This window comes from Bos indicus x Bos taurus, chromosome 6 (genome assembly GCF_003369695.1).
Source record: "Bos indicus x Bos taurus breed Angus x Brahman F1 hybrid chromosome 6, Bos_hybrid_MaternalHap_v2.0, whole genome shotgun sequence".
NCBI classification, from domain to species: domain Eukaryota; kingdom Metazoa; phylum Chordata; class Mammalia; order Artiodactyla; family Bovidae; genus Bos; species Bos indicus x Bos taurus.
This window is the reverse complement of record NC_040081.1, coordinates 102,219,676-102,238,002: the sequence shown is the minus strand read 5'-3', so window position 1 is coordinate 102,238,002 and position 18,327 is coordinate 102,219,676. Positions and strand designations below refer to the sequence as shown.

Below are 18,327 nucleotides of genomic sequence, written 5' to 3'. Positions count from 1 at the left end.
CATCTTGCCCCACCCATACCCCCAAACGTGTCCTGAAGCTTTTTCTCCACTACAGTTATCCTGGGCCACATTCTCTGCCTTCTTATTTTGTTCCTGTCTGGATCCCCCTGCTAGAATATGAGCCCCCAGGGGGCACGGACTTTTGTTGGCTTGGTAATTTTCTCCAGCACCTAGATTAAGGCCTGACACATAGTAGGTGTTCAATCATCTTTAAGAGCGTTTACTCTTAGTGGGTATCGCTTTTTGTTGGGGAGGGGGATGTTATGTGTTCAGTCTGCTCAAACCAACACCCATCAATGTCAGAGGAACCCTTCCTCTCGGTCTCAGTTAAGGACTACTGCCTGGACTGCTAGGTCCTCACTCCATGCCTTAACTGTCCAGTTCTGTGTCTGATTCCTGAATCCATGGGGCCTCCAGTGTCCAGGGGCCCAGAGTGGGCGTTCAGGAGTGTTTGCTGAAAGGTTGCTGATGGCAGAACCTTCTCCACCTCCCCAAGGAAGAGTCAGCTGGGTGACAAGTAGGGTGTTGTCTGGGACCACATCCAGTTCCAGGTCTTGGGAGGAGGTGGGGCGGGACCACCCACTCATACTGGATGCGGGTGTTGCCAAGACAGGAATTTGCCCCCAGCCCCTAACAAAGCACTTCCATAAAGACCAGCTTGTAAGACTCTGCATGGATTTTCCTATACAAAGTGGGAATTTTGATAATATTACGAAAGTGAAAGTGTTAGTTGCTCAGTTGTGTCTGACTGTAGCCCACCAGCTTCCTCTGTCCATGGGATTTTCCAGGCAAGAATGCTGGAGTGGGTTGCCATTTCCTTCTCCAGGGGATCTTCCTGACCCAGGGGGAATCAAACCCATGTCTCCAGCACAGAAAGCACATTCTTTACCATATGAGCCACGAGGGAAGCCCTTATAATATTGTATGGGCAGATGTCACCCATGCAGCCCACACCAGGAGACCTCCCAGGTTGGGGATGGTAGAAGGGATTTCGGGCCAAATCAGATGCCAAAGCCTAGGATCAGTGCCCTGGGTGGATCCCACTGACCCTGAGGACAATGTCCTCATAGTGGGGTTGTCATTGCTCACTAAAATGGCCCTCACTTCTCAGGGGTCCCTGCCTAGAACAGAGACAGCAATCGCGAGTGCAACCGAGGCAGGATTCCTGCCCATACCTGTGCAGGCACGGGGTGGCCTGACTCATCTGTGACGCTGACCTTGGGGAAGTCCACAGTCAGGGTGACGATGGTGGTGACTGTCCAGGCCAGGGGGTTGTAGATCACAGCAACGTATCCCCCAGGCTCAAGGCCTGCACACACACAAGAGGTTTACTTGCTGCCGTGTGAGACACTCCACACACCTGGGTGCCCCTTGGAACAAGGGAAACTGAGGCAGGTGAGACCAACCCTGCAGACTCCAGGAAGAGGGACAGACAGACACGGGACCTCAGACATGCAGCCACACTCTGTTCATGGCGCTGTCCCGGTTCCCAAATGTGGGGTGGGGGTGTCCCTCCAGAAGCTGAGGGTCCATGTACTCCTCACCCATCTCTCCCTGTCAGCCCAATTTCCTGGTGAGTACACTGAGGTCCAGAGAGGTAGAATCACCTGCACAAGGCCTGGTGACTCATCTGGATGGAGACTCAGAGTCTGAAGCTCAGGGGATCAGGCCCCCTCCCTGGTCCCAGAAGCTCTCTTCTCAGAAAGGGGCCTAGACTCTGCCAGACTGCAGGGGCTCCCAGCAAGGGCCTTGCTTACCTGTGTGGGCTGGGAACCTGTCCTGGACGATGGCGGACATCAGTTTCTGCACCCCATGCATCCCGTTGTTCAGGCGCCCCACAAACATGTCACTCACCTTGGGGGTGTGAGCCCCGGTGATGGCTTCGTGGTGCTGGACCTGTGTCCCCACCCCGAGCAGGACAAGAGTGCGGTCAGGACCTGCTCCTGCTCAGCACCTGCCCTCCTGGGGTCCACTGGGCATGGGCTCTCTTTCCCTCTTAGCAGGTGCTAGTGGAGAAGGTGGGGGTTCCCCCCACTTTACAGAAGGGGAAACTGAGGTCAGAGAGGCTGATGGACTTGCCCAACTTTGAAGACCTTGTGAAAACCTATACCTGACTCCCTGACCTGGGACAGAAAACAGACTTTCAGAGGCACCCTCCCCAGCTTGATCCCTGAGGAAGGCTTTCTTATCTCTCCCTGCTATTCTTTGGAACTCTGCATTCAAATGGGTATATCTTTTCTTTCTCCTTTGCCTTTCGCTTATCTTCTTTTCATAGGTATTTGTAAGGCCTCCTCAGACAACCATTTTGCCTTTTTGCATTTCTTCTCTTGGGGATGGTCTTGATCACTGCCTCCTGTACAATGTCATGAACCTCTGTCCATAGTTCTTCAGGCGCTCTGTCTATCAGATCTAATCCCTTGAATCTATTTGTCACTTCCACTGTATAATCATAAGGAATTTGATTTAGGTCATACCTGAATGGTCTAGTGGTTTTCCCTACTTTCTTAAATTTAAGTCTCAATTTGGCAATAAGGAGTTCATGATCTGAGCCACAGTCAGCTCCCGGTCTTGTTTTTGCTGATTGTATAGAGCTTCTCCATCTTTGGCTGCAAAGAATACAATCAATCTGATTTCGGTATTGACCATCTTGTGATGTCCATGTGTAGAGTCTTCTCTTGTGTTGTTGGAAGAGGGTGTTTGCTATGACCAGTGTGTTCTTTTGGCAAAACTCTATTAGCCTTTCCCCTGCTTCATTCCATATTCCAAGGCCAAATTTGCCTGTTACTCCAGGTGTTTCTGACTTCCTACTTTTGCATTCCAGTCCTCTCCCTATAATGAAAAGGACATCTTTTTGGGGTGTTAGTTCTAGAAGGTCTTGTAGGTCTTCATAGAACTGTTCAACTTCAGCTTCTTCAGCATTATTGGTTAGGGCATAGACTTGGATTACTGTGATATTGAATGGTTTGCCTTGGAAACAAACAGAGATCATTCTGTCGTTTTTGAGATTGCATCCAAGTACTGCATTTCGGACTCTTTTGCTGACTATGATGGCTACTCCATTTCTTCTAAAGGATTCTTGCCCACAGTAGTAGACATAATGGTCATCTGAGTTAAATTCACCCATTCCAGTCCATCTTAGTTCGCTGATTCCTAAAATGTCAATGTTCACTCTTGCCATCTCCTGTCAAACAGGAGAATTTACCTTGATTCATGAACCTAATATTACAGGTTCCTATGAAATATTGTTCCTTAGCATCGGACTTTACTTCCATCACCAGTCACATCCACAGCTGGGTGTTGTTTTTGCTTTGGCTCCATCTCTTCATTCTTTCTGGGTTATTTCTCCACTGATCTTCAGTAGCATATTGGGCACCTACCGACCTTGGGAGTTCATCTTTCAGTGTCCTATCTTTTTGTCTTTTCATACTGTTCATGGGGTACTCAAGAAAATTAGAGATACCAAGGGAGCATTTCATGCAAGTTTGGGCACAATAAAGGACAGAAATGGTATGGACCTAACAGAAGCAGAAGATATTAAGAAGAGTTGGCAAGAATACACAGAAGAACTGTACAAAAAAGATCTTCATGACCCAGATAATCACAATGGTGTGATCACTCACCTAGAGCCAGACATCCTGGAATGTGAAGTTAAGTGGGCCTTAGGAAGCATCACTATGAAAAAAGCTAGTGGAGGTGATGGAATTCCTTCCAGTTGAGCTCATTCAAAAACTAAAAGATGATGCTGTGAAAGTGCTGCACTCAAGATGCCAGCAAATTTGGAAAACTCAGCAGTGGCCACAGGACTGGAAAAGGTCAATTTTCATTCCACTCCCAAAGAAAGGCAATGCCAAAGAATGCTCAAACTACTGCACAATTATACTCATCTCACACACTAGTAAAGTAATGCTCAAAATTCTCCAATACAGGCTTCAACAGTATGTGAACAAGTGAACTTCCAGATGTTCAAGCTGGATTTGGAAGAGGAACCAGAGATCAAATTGCCAACATCTGTTGGATCATAGAAAAAAGTGAGAGAGTTTCAGAAAAACATCTATTTCTTCTTTATTGACTATGCCAAAGCCTTTGATTTTGTGGATTACAACAAACTGTAAAATTCTGAAAGAGATGGGAGTACCAGACCACCTTATCTGCCTCCCAAGACATCTGTATGCAGGTCAAGAAGCAACAGTTAGAACTGGACATGGAACAACAGACTGCTTCCAAATCGGGAAAGGAGTATGTCAAAGCTGTATATAGTCACCCTGCTTATTTAACTTATATGCAGAGTACATCACGAGAAATGCTGGACTGGATGAAGCACAAGCTGGAATCAAGATTGCTGGGAGAAATATCAATAACCTCAGATATGCAGATGACACCACCCCAATGGCAGAAAGAGAAGAGGAACTAAAAAGCCTCTTGATGAACGTGAAAGAGGAGAGTGAAAATGTTGGCTTAAAACTTAACATTTAGAAAACTAAGATCATGGCATCCGGTCCCATTACTTCATGGCAAATAGATGGGGAAACAGTGACAGACTTTATTTTGGGGGGCTCCAAAATCACTGCAGATGGTGACTGCAGCCATGAAATTAAAAGACACTTTCTCCTTGGAAGAAAAGCTATGACCAACCTAGACAGCATATTAAAAAGCAGAGACGTTACTTTGCCAACAAAGGTTCATCTAGTCAAAGCTATGGTTTTTCCAGTAGTCATGTATGGATGTGATAGTTGGACTATAAAGAAAGCTGAGCACAGAAGAACTGATGCTTTTGAACTGTGGTGTTGGAGAAGACTCTTGAGAGTCCCTTGGACGGCAAGGAGTTCCAACCAGCCCATCCTAAAGGAAATCAGTCCTGAATATTCATTGGAATAACTGATGCTAAAGCTGAAACTCCAATACTTGGCTATCTGATGCGAAGAACTGATTCATTAGACGAGACCGTGATGCTGGGAAAGATTGAAGGAGGAGGAGAAGGGGGTGACAGAGGATGAGATGGTTAGATGGCATCACCTACTTGATGGACATAAGTTTGAGTAGGCTCCAGGAGTTGGTGATGGACAGGGAGGCCGGCATGCTGCAGTCCATGGGGTCGCAAAGAGTTGGACATGACTAAGCGACTGAACTGAGCTGAACTCCCCAGCTTCACCTCCATGGCCCAGTCATCCCATAAGTTTCTAACCTGCTCCAGACATGCTCTGTACATGACCTTGACACTCGTCTGCATCCTACAGGGGCAATATTACCTCTTCCTCACAGAAGAGAGTTGAGTCTCCATCTCCATGGGGTGAAGCCACGTTTGTCCCCGCTCTGATGGTTGGGAAAGTCAATCCGTTTCCCCACCCACCCCACTCCCACATGCACAACAACTAGTCCTGCCAACAGTTCTCTTTATGAATGTCATGGCCAGTGTGGCACATTTCTGACTGGAGACAAGTTTTAGCACTTCTTGGTTCTCATCAGTATAGTGGGGGACAAGTGGAGATGGAAATTTGTGGACATCTTCTTTTGTGGCAGCCACTGAGATCAGCAGTTTATATGTATCATCATATTCAACTGCCTGCCACCTGTCTAGGTGGACAGGGGCTTCTGATTATCCAGGGAGAGAATCAGGCTCAGAGAGGGAAAGTCACTTGCCTGAGGCCACACAGCTCAAATGAGATTTGAACCTGCACAGGACGGTTGGGCACCAATACTGCTCCACTTTGCCCTTTACCCTCTGGGTGAACCTGGTTCTAAAGCTCACTGAAGCCACAGGTGGAAGTCTGGGGACCTAGCCTTGATGCAGCTTCATCATGCACAGGTCCTGGGACCCAAGGTGACCTCAGTGTTCTCATCTGTCAAGTGGACCTGTAGTGACCGGGGACCGGGAGGATCTGGCGGCCTAGGGAGGGGGAAGCACACACCCAGGAGGGTCCCATCCTGTTCCTGCCACTGAGAGGTGTGGTGTTACCTCGGAGACCGCCCAGCGGAGCTTCTGGAGCTGCTGCAGGCCCCAGGCCCGGTCCAGGAACCGGTGTGGAGCCAACATGAAGCGTGTGAACATGGACTCCCCGGCGTAGAGCAGAGCACTGGCTCGCCGCGCCAGCCCCTTGAGCCCACTTCGGGAGGCATAGAACCCAGTCCAGGAATGAAACATATCTAGGAGAAAAAGGCCAGTAGTGGCTAGGATGTCCTGGAGCCCCCTAAGCCTCAATCCTGGAAGACAGAGGAAGATGGTGTTAGTGAAGGGTAGACTCCTACCAGGTTACCTGGGGAGGCAACCTGGGTTGGGGGTGATATCAGGGCTCCTGCTCCAACCAGGCAAGCAACTGCCCAGGAGCCCTTGAGGAGCTAAGCAGGTGGCAAGGTCAGGCTGGGCTGGGCCAAGCCTGGAGAGGCCTGGGTACTGAAGGACTGTGATGGGGACAAGACAGCCCAGTGAGCGTGGGACCCTGGGAAAGCCTGTGAGCAAAGGTCTTGGAGGACTTCAGGGGAGGAGGGAGTGGGATGAGGGCCAGGAGGACAGGACCCAGAGGGGAGAGGCCTGGAGTGCTGGCAGCCCCTGTGTGTCAGGATCCTGGAGAAGCCTGCATTTCAGTGGGGTCCCTCTGGCTGCCTGCAGGGAGGGATGGGAGGGATGAGAGAGCCCAGGAACTACTGTCCTGACCCTGGACTGAGAGGACAAGGGTGGTGGGGGAAGGACAAAGGCTGAGCGCCTTGGGGACAGGCTGTGTCTCAGCAGGTGGCTCACTGTTCCCTATTATTTCTGCTTCCTGCCTCCTCCCCAGGCTGGGCTGTGCTCCCATTCCCTGTTCTTCCCTCAAAGGACCTGGCTCAGACCAGGAGGGGTAGCCATGTGGCCTGGGGAAGGATCGCCGCTGTGGGGCCAGATGCAAGGGTCCTCCACACAGGGCCTCCCCCACGCTGAGTGTGGACAGGTCAGGCACAGCCCCTCCATAGCCTCAGCTCTAAGCTCAGCACCAACCCGCCAAGGCTGTCAAGATCCCACTGTCCTCCAATCAGGACCCAAGCCTCCTCTCTGATGTCCAGTCTCTGATTAAATGGCACCTCCTCCAGGAATCACCAATGTAGCCACGCCCACTCCACCACCCACAGGACTTATCTGTGTCCTTTCCACCAGGATGCAGCCACTTCCATAGACTTCCTCCCCCCTCGCCCCCTACCCCAGCCTCAACATAACCCCACATACATCCTTGTATCCCCTCCCACCTCAAGTGTAACCAGGCCTACATAGAGGTATCCACTTCCACCTGGGCTGGAGTCCCACCCACATCCATGTAGCCCCTCCTACTTCCCATTAGGGGAGGAGAAGCCAGTCCTACCCTAATCATAGGTTCCCAGGAGGTGTCCTGAGAGCTAAACAGCTTCCCCTTCTCACCACTCAGATGAGAGACCAAAGCCCAAGAGGTACGACCAACTCAGGTCTGGGGGAATCAGGGCAGTGCCCAGACTGGAACCAACCCCTCTCAGTGGGGACCCATCCTGGTGTCTCTTTGCAAGGGAAGGAAATGAGAAAAGAAGTATTTACAATTGAACTGCCATGTGGGTTCAGTCCTCCGGGAACCCACTTCACTGATAATGAGGACCTCTCCAGCTGAGTGATCCCAGCATGGACCTGGGGCTGGGCAAAGCTGGCTGGAGGCAGGGCCTGATTTCGTGTCCCTGGGATGTCCTGGCTCATGGGAACCTGGGCCCTTTCCAACCTTGATACCTTCTTCAGCCTCTTGGTTTCTCGTTCTGTGCAAAGACGGAGCAGGAGGACAAGGCTCCTTGAAGGACTCCGGGGTTTTATGCAATCAAGGTTGCAGAGGATTCGACCATTTGGCCAAAAACATTCCCTACTGATGTCCTGATCAGGCCCTGGGCTGGGGTGTGGAGGGTGGTTCTGTCTCCCCAGCTGTCAGTGGGAGGCTGTGTGTGGAAAAGTCCTTCCTGGCTTGTAGATAGGGGAGCCAAGTCTGCAAGGAGCTCAGCACAGGGGACAGTGGGGTTGGGCCTGAGAGTGGTGCTGATTCTGGGCAGGCCCTGAACTAAGATTCCTTAGGAGGGACTGCCCAGATCATGTCACAAGTGGGACCTTACCCCACGTGACTGAGATGCTATCATAAACTATTAACGGCAACATCTGCTGTGCCCTCTCTTTGGGTCAGGCACTAGGCTAAGGGCTCTCCTCCTTCTCACTTCATTTTTACCTTTGAGGCACTAAGCACCACTAACATCCTTATCTTCCTGACAGAGGACAGATCCCAGGGTATGCATGTATCCAGGCAGAAGGCTCACCCCAAGACCTTTCACCCCTTAGACCAAAACCATCCCAGACTCCAGGACACAGGCTTGAGGAAGACAAGGTTCCCCAATAAGGACTATGTGGTAATCAGTGAAAACCGGGGCCCTGGGGGCAAAGAGGGGCCAAGGGATCTAGCCTTAAAGTCAGGAAGGCTTCCTGGAGGAGGTGACTCTACAAGGCAATGAGGACTTTCCAGGAAGAGAGGGTGGGAGGAGAGCACTCCCACAGGGAGCACTGTAGTGAAGGGCATAGAGACAGGAACCTGCTGAGTGTGGACCCTGGTGAGAGGTTCAACGTGCTGGGACCAGGCTGTGTACCTTGGTGGGTCAGGTAGGTGCGAGCAGCGCCCATATCTCCCCCAGTCCCCCTAGTAGGCTCCAAGCTCAGGGCTGAGCAGACACTGCGTTTGGAGACATTTTAACTCCCTGGATCACCACCTCTACCCCCAGAGGCTCATACCTGAAGAATACGGCAGGAAGTCACGGTGGTCTCGGACCTGCACTGGCTCATGTTCAGAGTGCAGAGTTTGGAAGTATTCGCTCAGCGTGGCGTACACCATCAGGACACCAAACTGGGATACATGCTTGTTGATGTAGCCCATTAGATAGTCCATGTTGGCAAACTGCACCGAGGCATTGAAGAACTGCCTGTCGCACCCCTGCAGGCCAGAGAACAGAAGCAGCGCCTTGCATTTCTGGGAGCAGAGCCCAAACTAAACAGGGTGAATTCCCCTTCAACCCCCAAAGCCACCCTCCTACTCCCCATGGGGGCCAATAACCTTCCAAGTCAGCTGGCAAGCTCAATGCCCTGAGTGCTTCCTTCTCTCTCCCACTCTCTTTATCATGTTATAACATACACCCCTAGTACTGGTTTATCATATAGCTGGATATTTGTACTTTTCCAGCACCTTTCCCCAACTCGTCTTCACCTTAACCTCACCTCTGGAAACCACGAATCACCTCTTTTTTCTATAAGTTTGTTTTTTTTTTTTCCAAGAATTCACATATAAGTGAGATCATGCAGTCTTCCTCTTTCTAACTGATTTCACTCCCTGAACATTTGTTAGACTCCATCAGGATTACTACTTACTAATGTCATTAATAGTAACAACATACTAAGTATAAATAACAATGGTAATAGGTTGCTCATGTTTATTGCCATTAATTTCATCTTTAAAAAGGTTGTCAAAATTTAATTAAGTTGGTAAATTCCTATATATCTACCAAGACTGACTCATGAATAAGTAAGAAATCTGAACAGACTGATTACCAGTTACAAAATTGAGTCAAAGTCAAAAAACATCCCAAAAAACAAGTTCAGAAACAGTCAGTTTCATTGGTGATTTCTACCAAAAATTTAAGAGAAAATAATACCAGTGCTGCTCAAACTCTTCCAAAAAATGAAAGAGGAGGGATTGTTTCCAACCTTATTCTGTGAGGCCAACATTACCCTGACAGCAAACAAACAAAAAAAGAATCCTGCAGAAAAGAATGTACAGGTTGATATTCTCGATGAACATAGGTGAAAATATCCTCAAAAAAAAAAAGAAAAGAAAAGAAAAGCGTTAGCAAGCCAAAGTCAGCAATACATGCAAAAAACACTACACCATGGGGTTTATTCCAGGGATCCAAGCATATTTCAACATCCACAAATCAATGTTGCACACCACACTGAGAAAATGAAAGAATCACACATTCAACTCAAGAGACGCATAAAAAGCATTTGACGAAATTCAACATTCTATTATGATAAAGCTCAACAAAGTAGGTAGGGAAGGAACATGCCTCAACTTAAAAAGGCCATATGTGACAAGCTCACAGCTAACATCATGCACATTGATGAAAAGCTAAAAGCTTTTCTTCTGTGATAGCCAGTGGGAGTTTGATGTATGACACAGGGAACTCAAAGCCGGTGCTCTGTAACAACCTGAGGGATGGGGTGGGAGGGAATAAGGAGGGGAATTCAGGAAGGAGGGGACACATGTATACCTGTGGTCAATTCATGTTGGTATATGGCAGATACCATCACAATATTGTAAAGGAATTATCCTCCAGTTAATATAAATACATTTTTTAAAGCCTTTCTTCTAAGATCAGGAAAAAGTCACAGATGTTCACTGTTACCACTTTTATCTAACATATTATTGGAAATCCTTGCCATGGCGATTAGGCAAGGGAAAAAAAGGCAACCAAATTGGAACAGAAGAAGTAAAACTTTTGGCAGATGTAATGATATATGTATAAAAACCCTAAAGACAAAATCTGTTACCAGTAATAAATCCAGTAAAGATACAAGGTACAAAATCAATATACAAAAATCACTTGCCTATTAGTGTTTCTGTGCGCTAATAACAGACTCTCAGAAAGAAACAAGGAAACAATTCCACTTTGCATCAGACTGATTAAAATACCTAGGAATAAATTTGACCAAGTAGGTGAAATATCTGTACACTGAAAACTATAAGACATTGATGATTGAAATTTAAGAAGACACAGATAAATGGAATGATATTTTCTGTTCACAACTGAAAGAATTTATATTGTTAAAATACCTGTATTACACAAAGTAATCCACAGTTTCAATGCACTCCCTATGAAAATCCCAATGATGTTCATCACAGACACAGAACAAACTATCCTAATATTTGTGTGGAACCACATAAGACCCTGAACATCAAAGGAAATTTTGAGAAAGAAGGATGAAACTGGAGAAATCACCTGCCCTATTTTCAAACTGTACTCTAAAGCTACAGTAATCAAAAAAGTCTGGTACTGGAATGAAAAGAGACATGTAGATCAATGGAAGAGAGCAGAGTGCTCAGAAATAAGCCCAGGCATATATGACCAACTACTTTATGGCAAAAGAGCCAAGAATATAAAATGAGGAAAGGAGAGTTTCTACAATAAATGATGTTGGGAAAACTGGATGCCATGTGAAAGAATGAAACTGGACCACTGTCTAACACCATGCACAAGAACTAACTCAGAACGGATTAAAGAATTGAACACAAAACTTGAAACTATGAAACTCCTAGAAGAAAACATAGGTGGTAATCTCCTTGCTGAGGTCTTTGTTGCTGGACCAAACTCCAGTTCACTCATGCCATGCTAAGCAAAGCCAAACTACTGATAACTGGGTTTGGTCAATGTATATATATATATGTATACATACATATCTATATCTATCTATCTATGTATCTATGGATAGAGAGTTTATTTGCAGTGCACCAAGAAAGGAGAATGGCAGCTCATGCTCAAACAATCCAAACTCCCAAATGGCTTTCAAAGGAGAGTTTTCAAAGGCAACATTAGATGTGAGGGTTGTAGCATGCGTTATTAGCTCATGGAATTTCTTTTTCTTGGTTGGTGGTGTTATGGTATTTCTGGCTCCAGTTAACCTGAGGTCTACATACTGGTGGTCAGCACACAGTCAACTTCCTTCACCTAGTGTGGGTTTTTGTGTCTGCAGAACGACGCAAGTACATGGCTCTCGATAGTGCCCGTAGTCCTTGGAGGATCTGCAGGTCCTAAGCTAGTCTTACTTCCTTTTGTTACTGCATTCCTTTGTCTCTTCATTTTCTCTTTTCTTTGACTGAATTTGCTCCTGGGAACTCAGGGAAGATCTAGGAAGCTAAAGCTTTTCTACAAACAAGAAGTGAGGGACAGGGAGGGTGTGGGAGTCTGCCCCTGAGAAGGGTCCTGCTGGGTTTCATTTTGATGATATTTCTCTTTTGTATTTGACACCAAAAGCAAGGGAAACAGAAGAAATAATGAATAAGTTGAATGACATCAAACTAAAGAGTTTTTGTGCAGCATAGGAAACTTCAAGAAAATGAAAGGACAACCTACCAAACAGGCGAAAATATTTGCAAATTATATATCAGATAAAAGATTAATACCCCAATTACATAAGGAACTCATACAACTCAGTAACAAACAACTGGTTAAAAATTGAACCAAAGACCTGAATAGATATTTTCCCAAAAAAGACATACAGATGGCCGATAGACACACGGAAAAATGCTCAACATCACTGATCGTCAGGGACATGCAAATCAAAACCGCAAGGAGACACACCTCACACCTGTCAGAATGGGTTTCCTGTCACATAGAAGAAGCAACAAGTGCTGGTGAGGGTGAGGAGAAAGGGGAACCCTCTTACACTGTTGGTGGGAGGATCAGCTGGTGGGGTGAAGCCACTGTGGAAAACAGACTGGCAGTTCCTCAAAAAATTTAAAGTAGAGCTACATATGAGAGCATCTGGATATTTATCCGAAGAAAACAAAATTACTAAAGATATCTGCACCACCATGTTCATTGCAACATTATTTAAAATAGCCAAGATATGAAATCACCTAAGTGTCCATCAGGGCTTCCCTGATAGCTCAGTTGGTAAACAATCCCCTGCAATGCAGGAGACCCCGGTTCGATTCCTGGGTCGGGAAGATCCACTGGAGAAGGGATAGGCTACCCACTCCAGTATTCTTGGGCTTCCCTTGTGACTCAGCTGGTAAAGAATCCACCTGCAATGCGGAAGACCTAGGTTTGATCCCTGGGTTGGGAAGATTCCCTGGAGAAGGGAAAGGCTACCCACTCTAGGATTCTGGCCTAGAGAATTCCAAGGACTGAATAGTCCTTGGGATTGCAAAGAGTTGGACATGACTGAGTCACTTCACTTCACTTCACTTCACTTCACTTCTAAGCATCCATAAAGAGAGGAACAGATAAAGAAAATGTGATATATATACAGAATGATTTATAAAACGCCTTTCTTCTAAGATCAGGAAAAAGTCACAGATGTTCACTGTTATCACTTTTATCTAACATATTATTGGAAATCCTTGCCATGGCAATTAGGCAAGGGGAAAAAAGGCATCCAAATTGGAACAGAGAAAGTAAAACTTTTGGCAGATGTAATGATATTATATGTATAAAAACCCTAAAGACAAAATCTGGTATAAGTGATGAATCCAGAATGAATGGTTATTCAGCCGTTAAAAAAAAACACACACAAGGAAATCCTTCCATTCGCAACAACGTGGATTGGAACTTGAGGGCGTTGTGCTAAGTGAAAGAGCTCAAAGAGAGGAAGATGAATGCCACATGACGTCATTTATATGTGAATTTTTAAAAAATAACATGAAAAATAAGCTCATATACAGAGATAAACTGGTGAACGCCAGGAGTGAGGGCTGGAGGGTGAGGGAAATGCATGATGCGGGTCAAAAGGTACAGACTTCCAGAAGCAAAATAAATGAGTCATGGGGATAAGCGTATAGCATGGTGACTGTCGCTAATAATGCTGTGTTCTATTTCTGAAAGTTGCTAAAAGAGTAGATATTAACCTTCTCATTACAAGGAAATATTTTATACTTACGTGTGGTGACAGATGGTTAACTAGATCTATTGCAGTCATTTTGCAATATTTACATGTGTGGAATCATTTGGAACTAAAATTATGTTATATGTTAATTATATCTCAGTAAGAAAAGAAAAAAGAAAGAAAGAAAGAAAGCGAAGTCACTCAGTCGTATCTGACTCTTTGAGACCCCATGGACTGTAGTCTACCATGCTCCTCCATCCATGGGATTTTCCAGGCAAGAGTACTGGAGTGGGTTGCCATTTCCTTCTCCAGGGGATCTTCCAGACCCAGGGATGGAACCTGGGTCTCCCGCATCGTAGGCAGATGCTTAAGAGAAAGCAGCAGTATAAAAAAGTTCCCCCTAAGAGTCACAGTATTCTAAATTATCATTGTTGAAGTTTGACATAAAATGTAATTATAGTGAGAATGTATGTAAGAGGCAGGGCTCGCAGGAGGCAAAGTCTTACTTTGAGATGAAATTATGCAATGCATACAGTTGTTCAAATGCATTGCATGTGTATCTCAAATCTTAGACTCAATCTAATATCTATCATCTCTGATTCCATACATTAAAGTTTGTAGCTCCTGGCTCACAGAAGTTTTGCAGAGGAGACCTCTGTCCAACTCTAAAGGGCACAAGGAAATAGGAGCATAGAAAGTTCTCTTTAGGCGTTGACAGGTGAGCCCAGGCAAAATTAGTCCTAGAAGTGGCCAGTGTGAAGAGACCATCAGAGTTTATTGGTTCTCAGGATGGCTACCCTGGAGCTCAGACAGTAAACAATCTGCCTGCAATACAGGAGACCTGGGTTCTATCCCTGGGTCAGGAAGATCCCCTGGAGAAGGGAATGGCAACCCACTCTGATATCTCTGCCTGGAGAATTCTATGGACAAAGGAGCCTGGCAGTCGCGTCTGACTCTTTGAGACCCTGTGGACTGTAGCGCGCAAGGCTCCTCTGTCCATGGGATTCTCCAAGCAAGAATACTGGAGTGGGTTGCTGTACCCTCCCTCAAGCTGGCTAAAGAGATAAATTCACGAGATCTATATGTGTCATCTTTCTTCTGAATTTTGTTATGAGCTCACCACAAAAACTGATGAGGGTGGATAACATGATAAACAACTTAACTTCCCTGTCACAGGTAGACAGACCCCTGAGACAGGGCCAAGCAGCCCCAGAGATCCTGCCTGGATCCAATCAAAGGCTTTGGTCAGAGGGCAGAGACGCTCATGACTGGACATACAAGGTTGTTCCAGGGGTGCTCAGAGCCATCTCCACAAGGAAGTATTGGAGTAACATGTTGCTGAGGCAAGCCTAGATTTATAAAACCTACCAACCTAGATAGCATATTCAAAAGCAGAGACATTACTTTGCCAACAAAGGTTCGTCTAGTCAAGCCTATGGTTTTTCCTGTGGTCATGTATGGATGTGAGAGTTGGACTGTGAAGAAGGCTGAGTGCTGAAGAATTGATGCTTTTGAACTGTGGTGTTGGAGAAGACTCTTGAGAGTCCCTTGAACTGCAAGGAGATCCAACCAGTCCATTCTGAAGGAGATCAGCCCTGGGATTTCTTTGGAAGGAATGATGCTAAAGCTGAAACTCCAGTACTTTGGCCACCTCATGCGAAGAGTTGACTCATTGGAAAAGACTCTGATGCTGGGAGGGATTGGGGGCAGGAGGAGAAGGGGACAACAGAGGATGAGATGGCTGGATGGCATCACTGACTCGATGGATGTGAGTCTGAGTGAACTCGGGGAGTTGGTGATGGACAGGGAGGCCTGGCATGCTGCGATTCATGGGGTCGCAAAGAGTCGGACACGACTGAGTGACTGATCTGATCTGATAGGACCCCAATTTGACAGTCTTCATAATCGATTGGGTATAGGAGAGCACACAATGATATAAAATCTTGCAATCTGGACCCAAGTTATTTTAGGTGTGCATGCGTGCAAAGTCAATTCATTCATGTCCAACTCTGTGACGCTATGGACTGTAGCCCACCAGGCTCCTCTGTCCATGGGATTCTCCAGGGAAGAATACTGGAGTGGGTTTGCTGAGCCTTCCTCCAGGGGATCTTCCCAACTTAGGGATCAAACCCATGTCTCTTACATTTCCTGCATTGGCAGGCAGGTTCTTAACCATTAGCACCCCCAGGGAAGCCCTTTATTTTAGGCAGATGTTTTTATTTTCCTTTTGTAAACCTCAAATTCTATTTTGAATTGTTGAGAAAGTAAATATTTCATTATTCTGTTTCTTTACTTCCTGCAGATATTTTCAGTTATGCTTCAAGCTGCAGCTAAGTCATATGTATTTATATATTTTGACTTTGTCATACCAATTGGCCTATTGATATAATGTATAGAATTTTGTTTGTTAAAAATTTTTTACTAATATATGCACGTATATAAAAATGTAGTAAATAAAAATAGCAAAGAAAGTAAATAGCATTTAAAATGGTAGTCAAATGCTAAAAAGCAGGCTGTGGGACTTATCTGATTGAGTCTGAACACAAATTTCACCTTCCCAACTCCCCTGCTAAGTAGCTGTGTGGCCTTAGAGAGATTTCTTAACCTCTCTGACTCTCAGTTCCCTCATCGGCAAATGGGATACCATGCTGCCTGCCCCCTAGGCCCAGTGAGGCAGATTAAATGTATAAGAAGAGTGTATCCCATAGAACAGTGCTTGGGGCACAGTAAGTGAAAGTGAAACTGAAAGTCACTCAGTCGTGTCCAACTCTTTGCGACCCCATGGACTATACTGTCCATGGAATTCTCCAGGCCAGAATACTGGAGTGGGTGTCTGCTCCCCTCTCCAGGGGATCTTCCCAACCCAGGGATCCAACCCAGGTCTCCCACATTGCAAGTGGATTCTTTACCATCTGAGTCACAAGCGAAGCCCAAGAATACTGGAGTGGGTAGCCTATCCCTTCTCCAGTGGATCTTCCCAACCCAGGAATCGAACCATGGTCTCCTGCATTGCAGGCAGATTCTTTACCAACTGAGCACCTCTCTCAGTAGGTGCTCCATAAAGTTTAGCTGTGATGACAATAAGGAAGTAGGGTTGGGCACTGTCTCCTGGGCATACTTTTGGCCCTTGACCCCAAATTGAACCTACGAAGCAGGTCTTGTCATCATCCCTATTTTACAGATGAGAAAACTGAGGCTTAAGGGTCCTAAGTCTCACAGCAGCTGAGTAAGCAGCCAGGATTCAGGCCCCCAGCCCTGCAAAGGGAAAAGGAGGAGACGGCTGGGTAGAAGTAGGAGGCCCACCTGGGTGAGGGGCTACATTTCAGATGGGAGAGCCTGGGGTGATCCAGCACAGGGGAAAGAGCTGGTAGAGTGGGTGAGGACTCGAGGGTCGGGGGCTGCAGGGAAGGAGGCCTGAGCCAGGGCTGGGACAGCTGCCTGGCCCACTGCCTGGATGGAGACTGATCTGGTTAGAGGTGGACCAGAGTCCAGGGTGGACCTATCACAGCAGTCCTTGGGAAGAGTTGGGGAACCAGGGCCTGGGGCCCCGACTTACCCAGGGCCAGAGGATGTGTGGTGTCAAAAACCAGGGGGCTCGTTTCCTCACATTGTAGGACAGGGTGTTAGCATAGCGTTGGATATTGCTCAGGGTGACAGGTACAGTCTGGTTGGGGTACATTCCATCCCAGGGTGGATCTGGGAAGACAGCTTTTTCATTCCAGTAAAACCCTTTACTGAGAAGCAGAGAAATGTTAGAGGAGACACCCTGCTGGGAGGGCAGGCCTGCTCGAGGCCTCTGTCTCCCATCAGTTGGACAGACAGGCAAGTGGTGGGCAGATGAGAGCCTTGTGGACAAGAGTCACCACATCTCAGCCCTGTGGGATCTTGGGCATGTCACCCTGCAGGGCGCCCAGAGCATGGTAGTGAGTCCCTCTCCTCCCACCAGGTCTTTTCTCCCAGCTGCCCTTCATCCCGCTGACAATCTCCCCTCTTCAAACAGGGGTTCACCCACTGCCTGCAGCCTCACAGGCTCAAAGGGACAGAAGGGGACTGAACCCAGGTCTTCCAACCAGACAGCCCACAGGAGGGCTGCTCCCATGACTTGGATCCTTGGAGCCGCCTCCTGAGCCCAATGTTGCTGCCCTCACGGCTGCTACCGTGGGACCTTGGGTGGGTGTCTAGACCTCAGTTGTTCTTTCTGTAAGATGGGTGCTAGGTGAGTCCCCTCAGGGCTGGCCGTGAGGGTGGGGGCTGACGTGCTTCAGGGAGAGGGTTGGGAACAGGGTCTGGCCCAAGGCAAGAGCTCACGAGCAGTAGCCATTCTCATCCAGGACGTGCGTGAACATTTCCTGCTGCGCCAGCAGGGACCTGGATCCTCTCCACACGAACTGCATCTCCTGCAAACCCAGAGGGAACAGTGAGGGCCCAGGGGCAACAGGATGCCCGGCTCCCCTCCCCAGAGCCCGCCTGAGTCTCATGGCTGCCTGCACCCCCTCCTCTCAGTGGCTCACGGCCAACGTCTCCCTCTGCTGCCTCCTCCTCAAGATTCCTCCTGACCTCCTAAAGCCACAGAGGGTGGAGGAATTTGCCCTTCAGAAGGTGCCTGCCTGCACGTTCATCCCACCCCTCCTCAGGGCAGGACATGCTGTCAGAACCTGCCAGCCATACTCTTTCTAAATCTGCTTGAATCCCTCCCACACGGGGAGCTCATCACC

General features: G+C 47.3%; 1 protein-coding gene across 1 annotated transcript in view; it reads right to left on the bottom strand.

The window, feature by feature from the left end:
• The window catches only part of LOC113894655 (epididymis-specific alpha-mannosidase-like), a 47,187-nt gene that overhangs the window by 14,006 nt on the left and 14,854 nt on the right, over positions 1-18,327 (bottom strand). Inside the window, exons 6-11 of the mRNA XM_027545315.1 lie at positions 17,921-18,009; positions 17,169-17,346; positions 8,750-8,948; positions 5,954-6,141; positions 1,758-1,896; positions 1,176-1,309 (exon numbers count right to left, since the gene is read on the bottom strand). Coding sequence (XP_027401116.1) covers positions 1,176-1,309; positions 1,758-1,896; positions 5,954-6,141; positions 8,750-8,948; positions 17,169-17,346; positions 17,921-18,009 — 927 coding nt within the window. The remainder of the gene's footprint in view (positions 1-1,175; positions 1,310-1,757; positions 1,897-5,953; positions 6,142-8,749; positions 8,949-17,168; positions 17,347-17,920; positions 18,010-18,327) is intronic.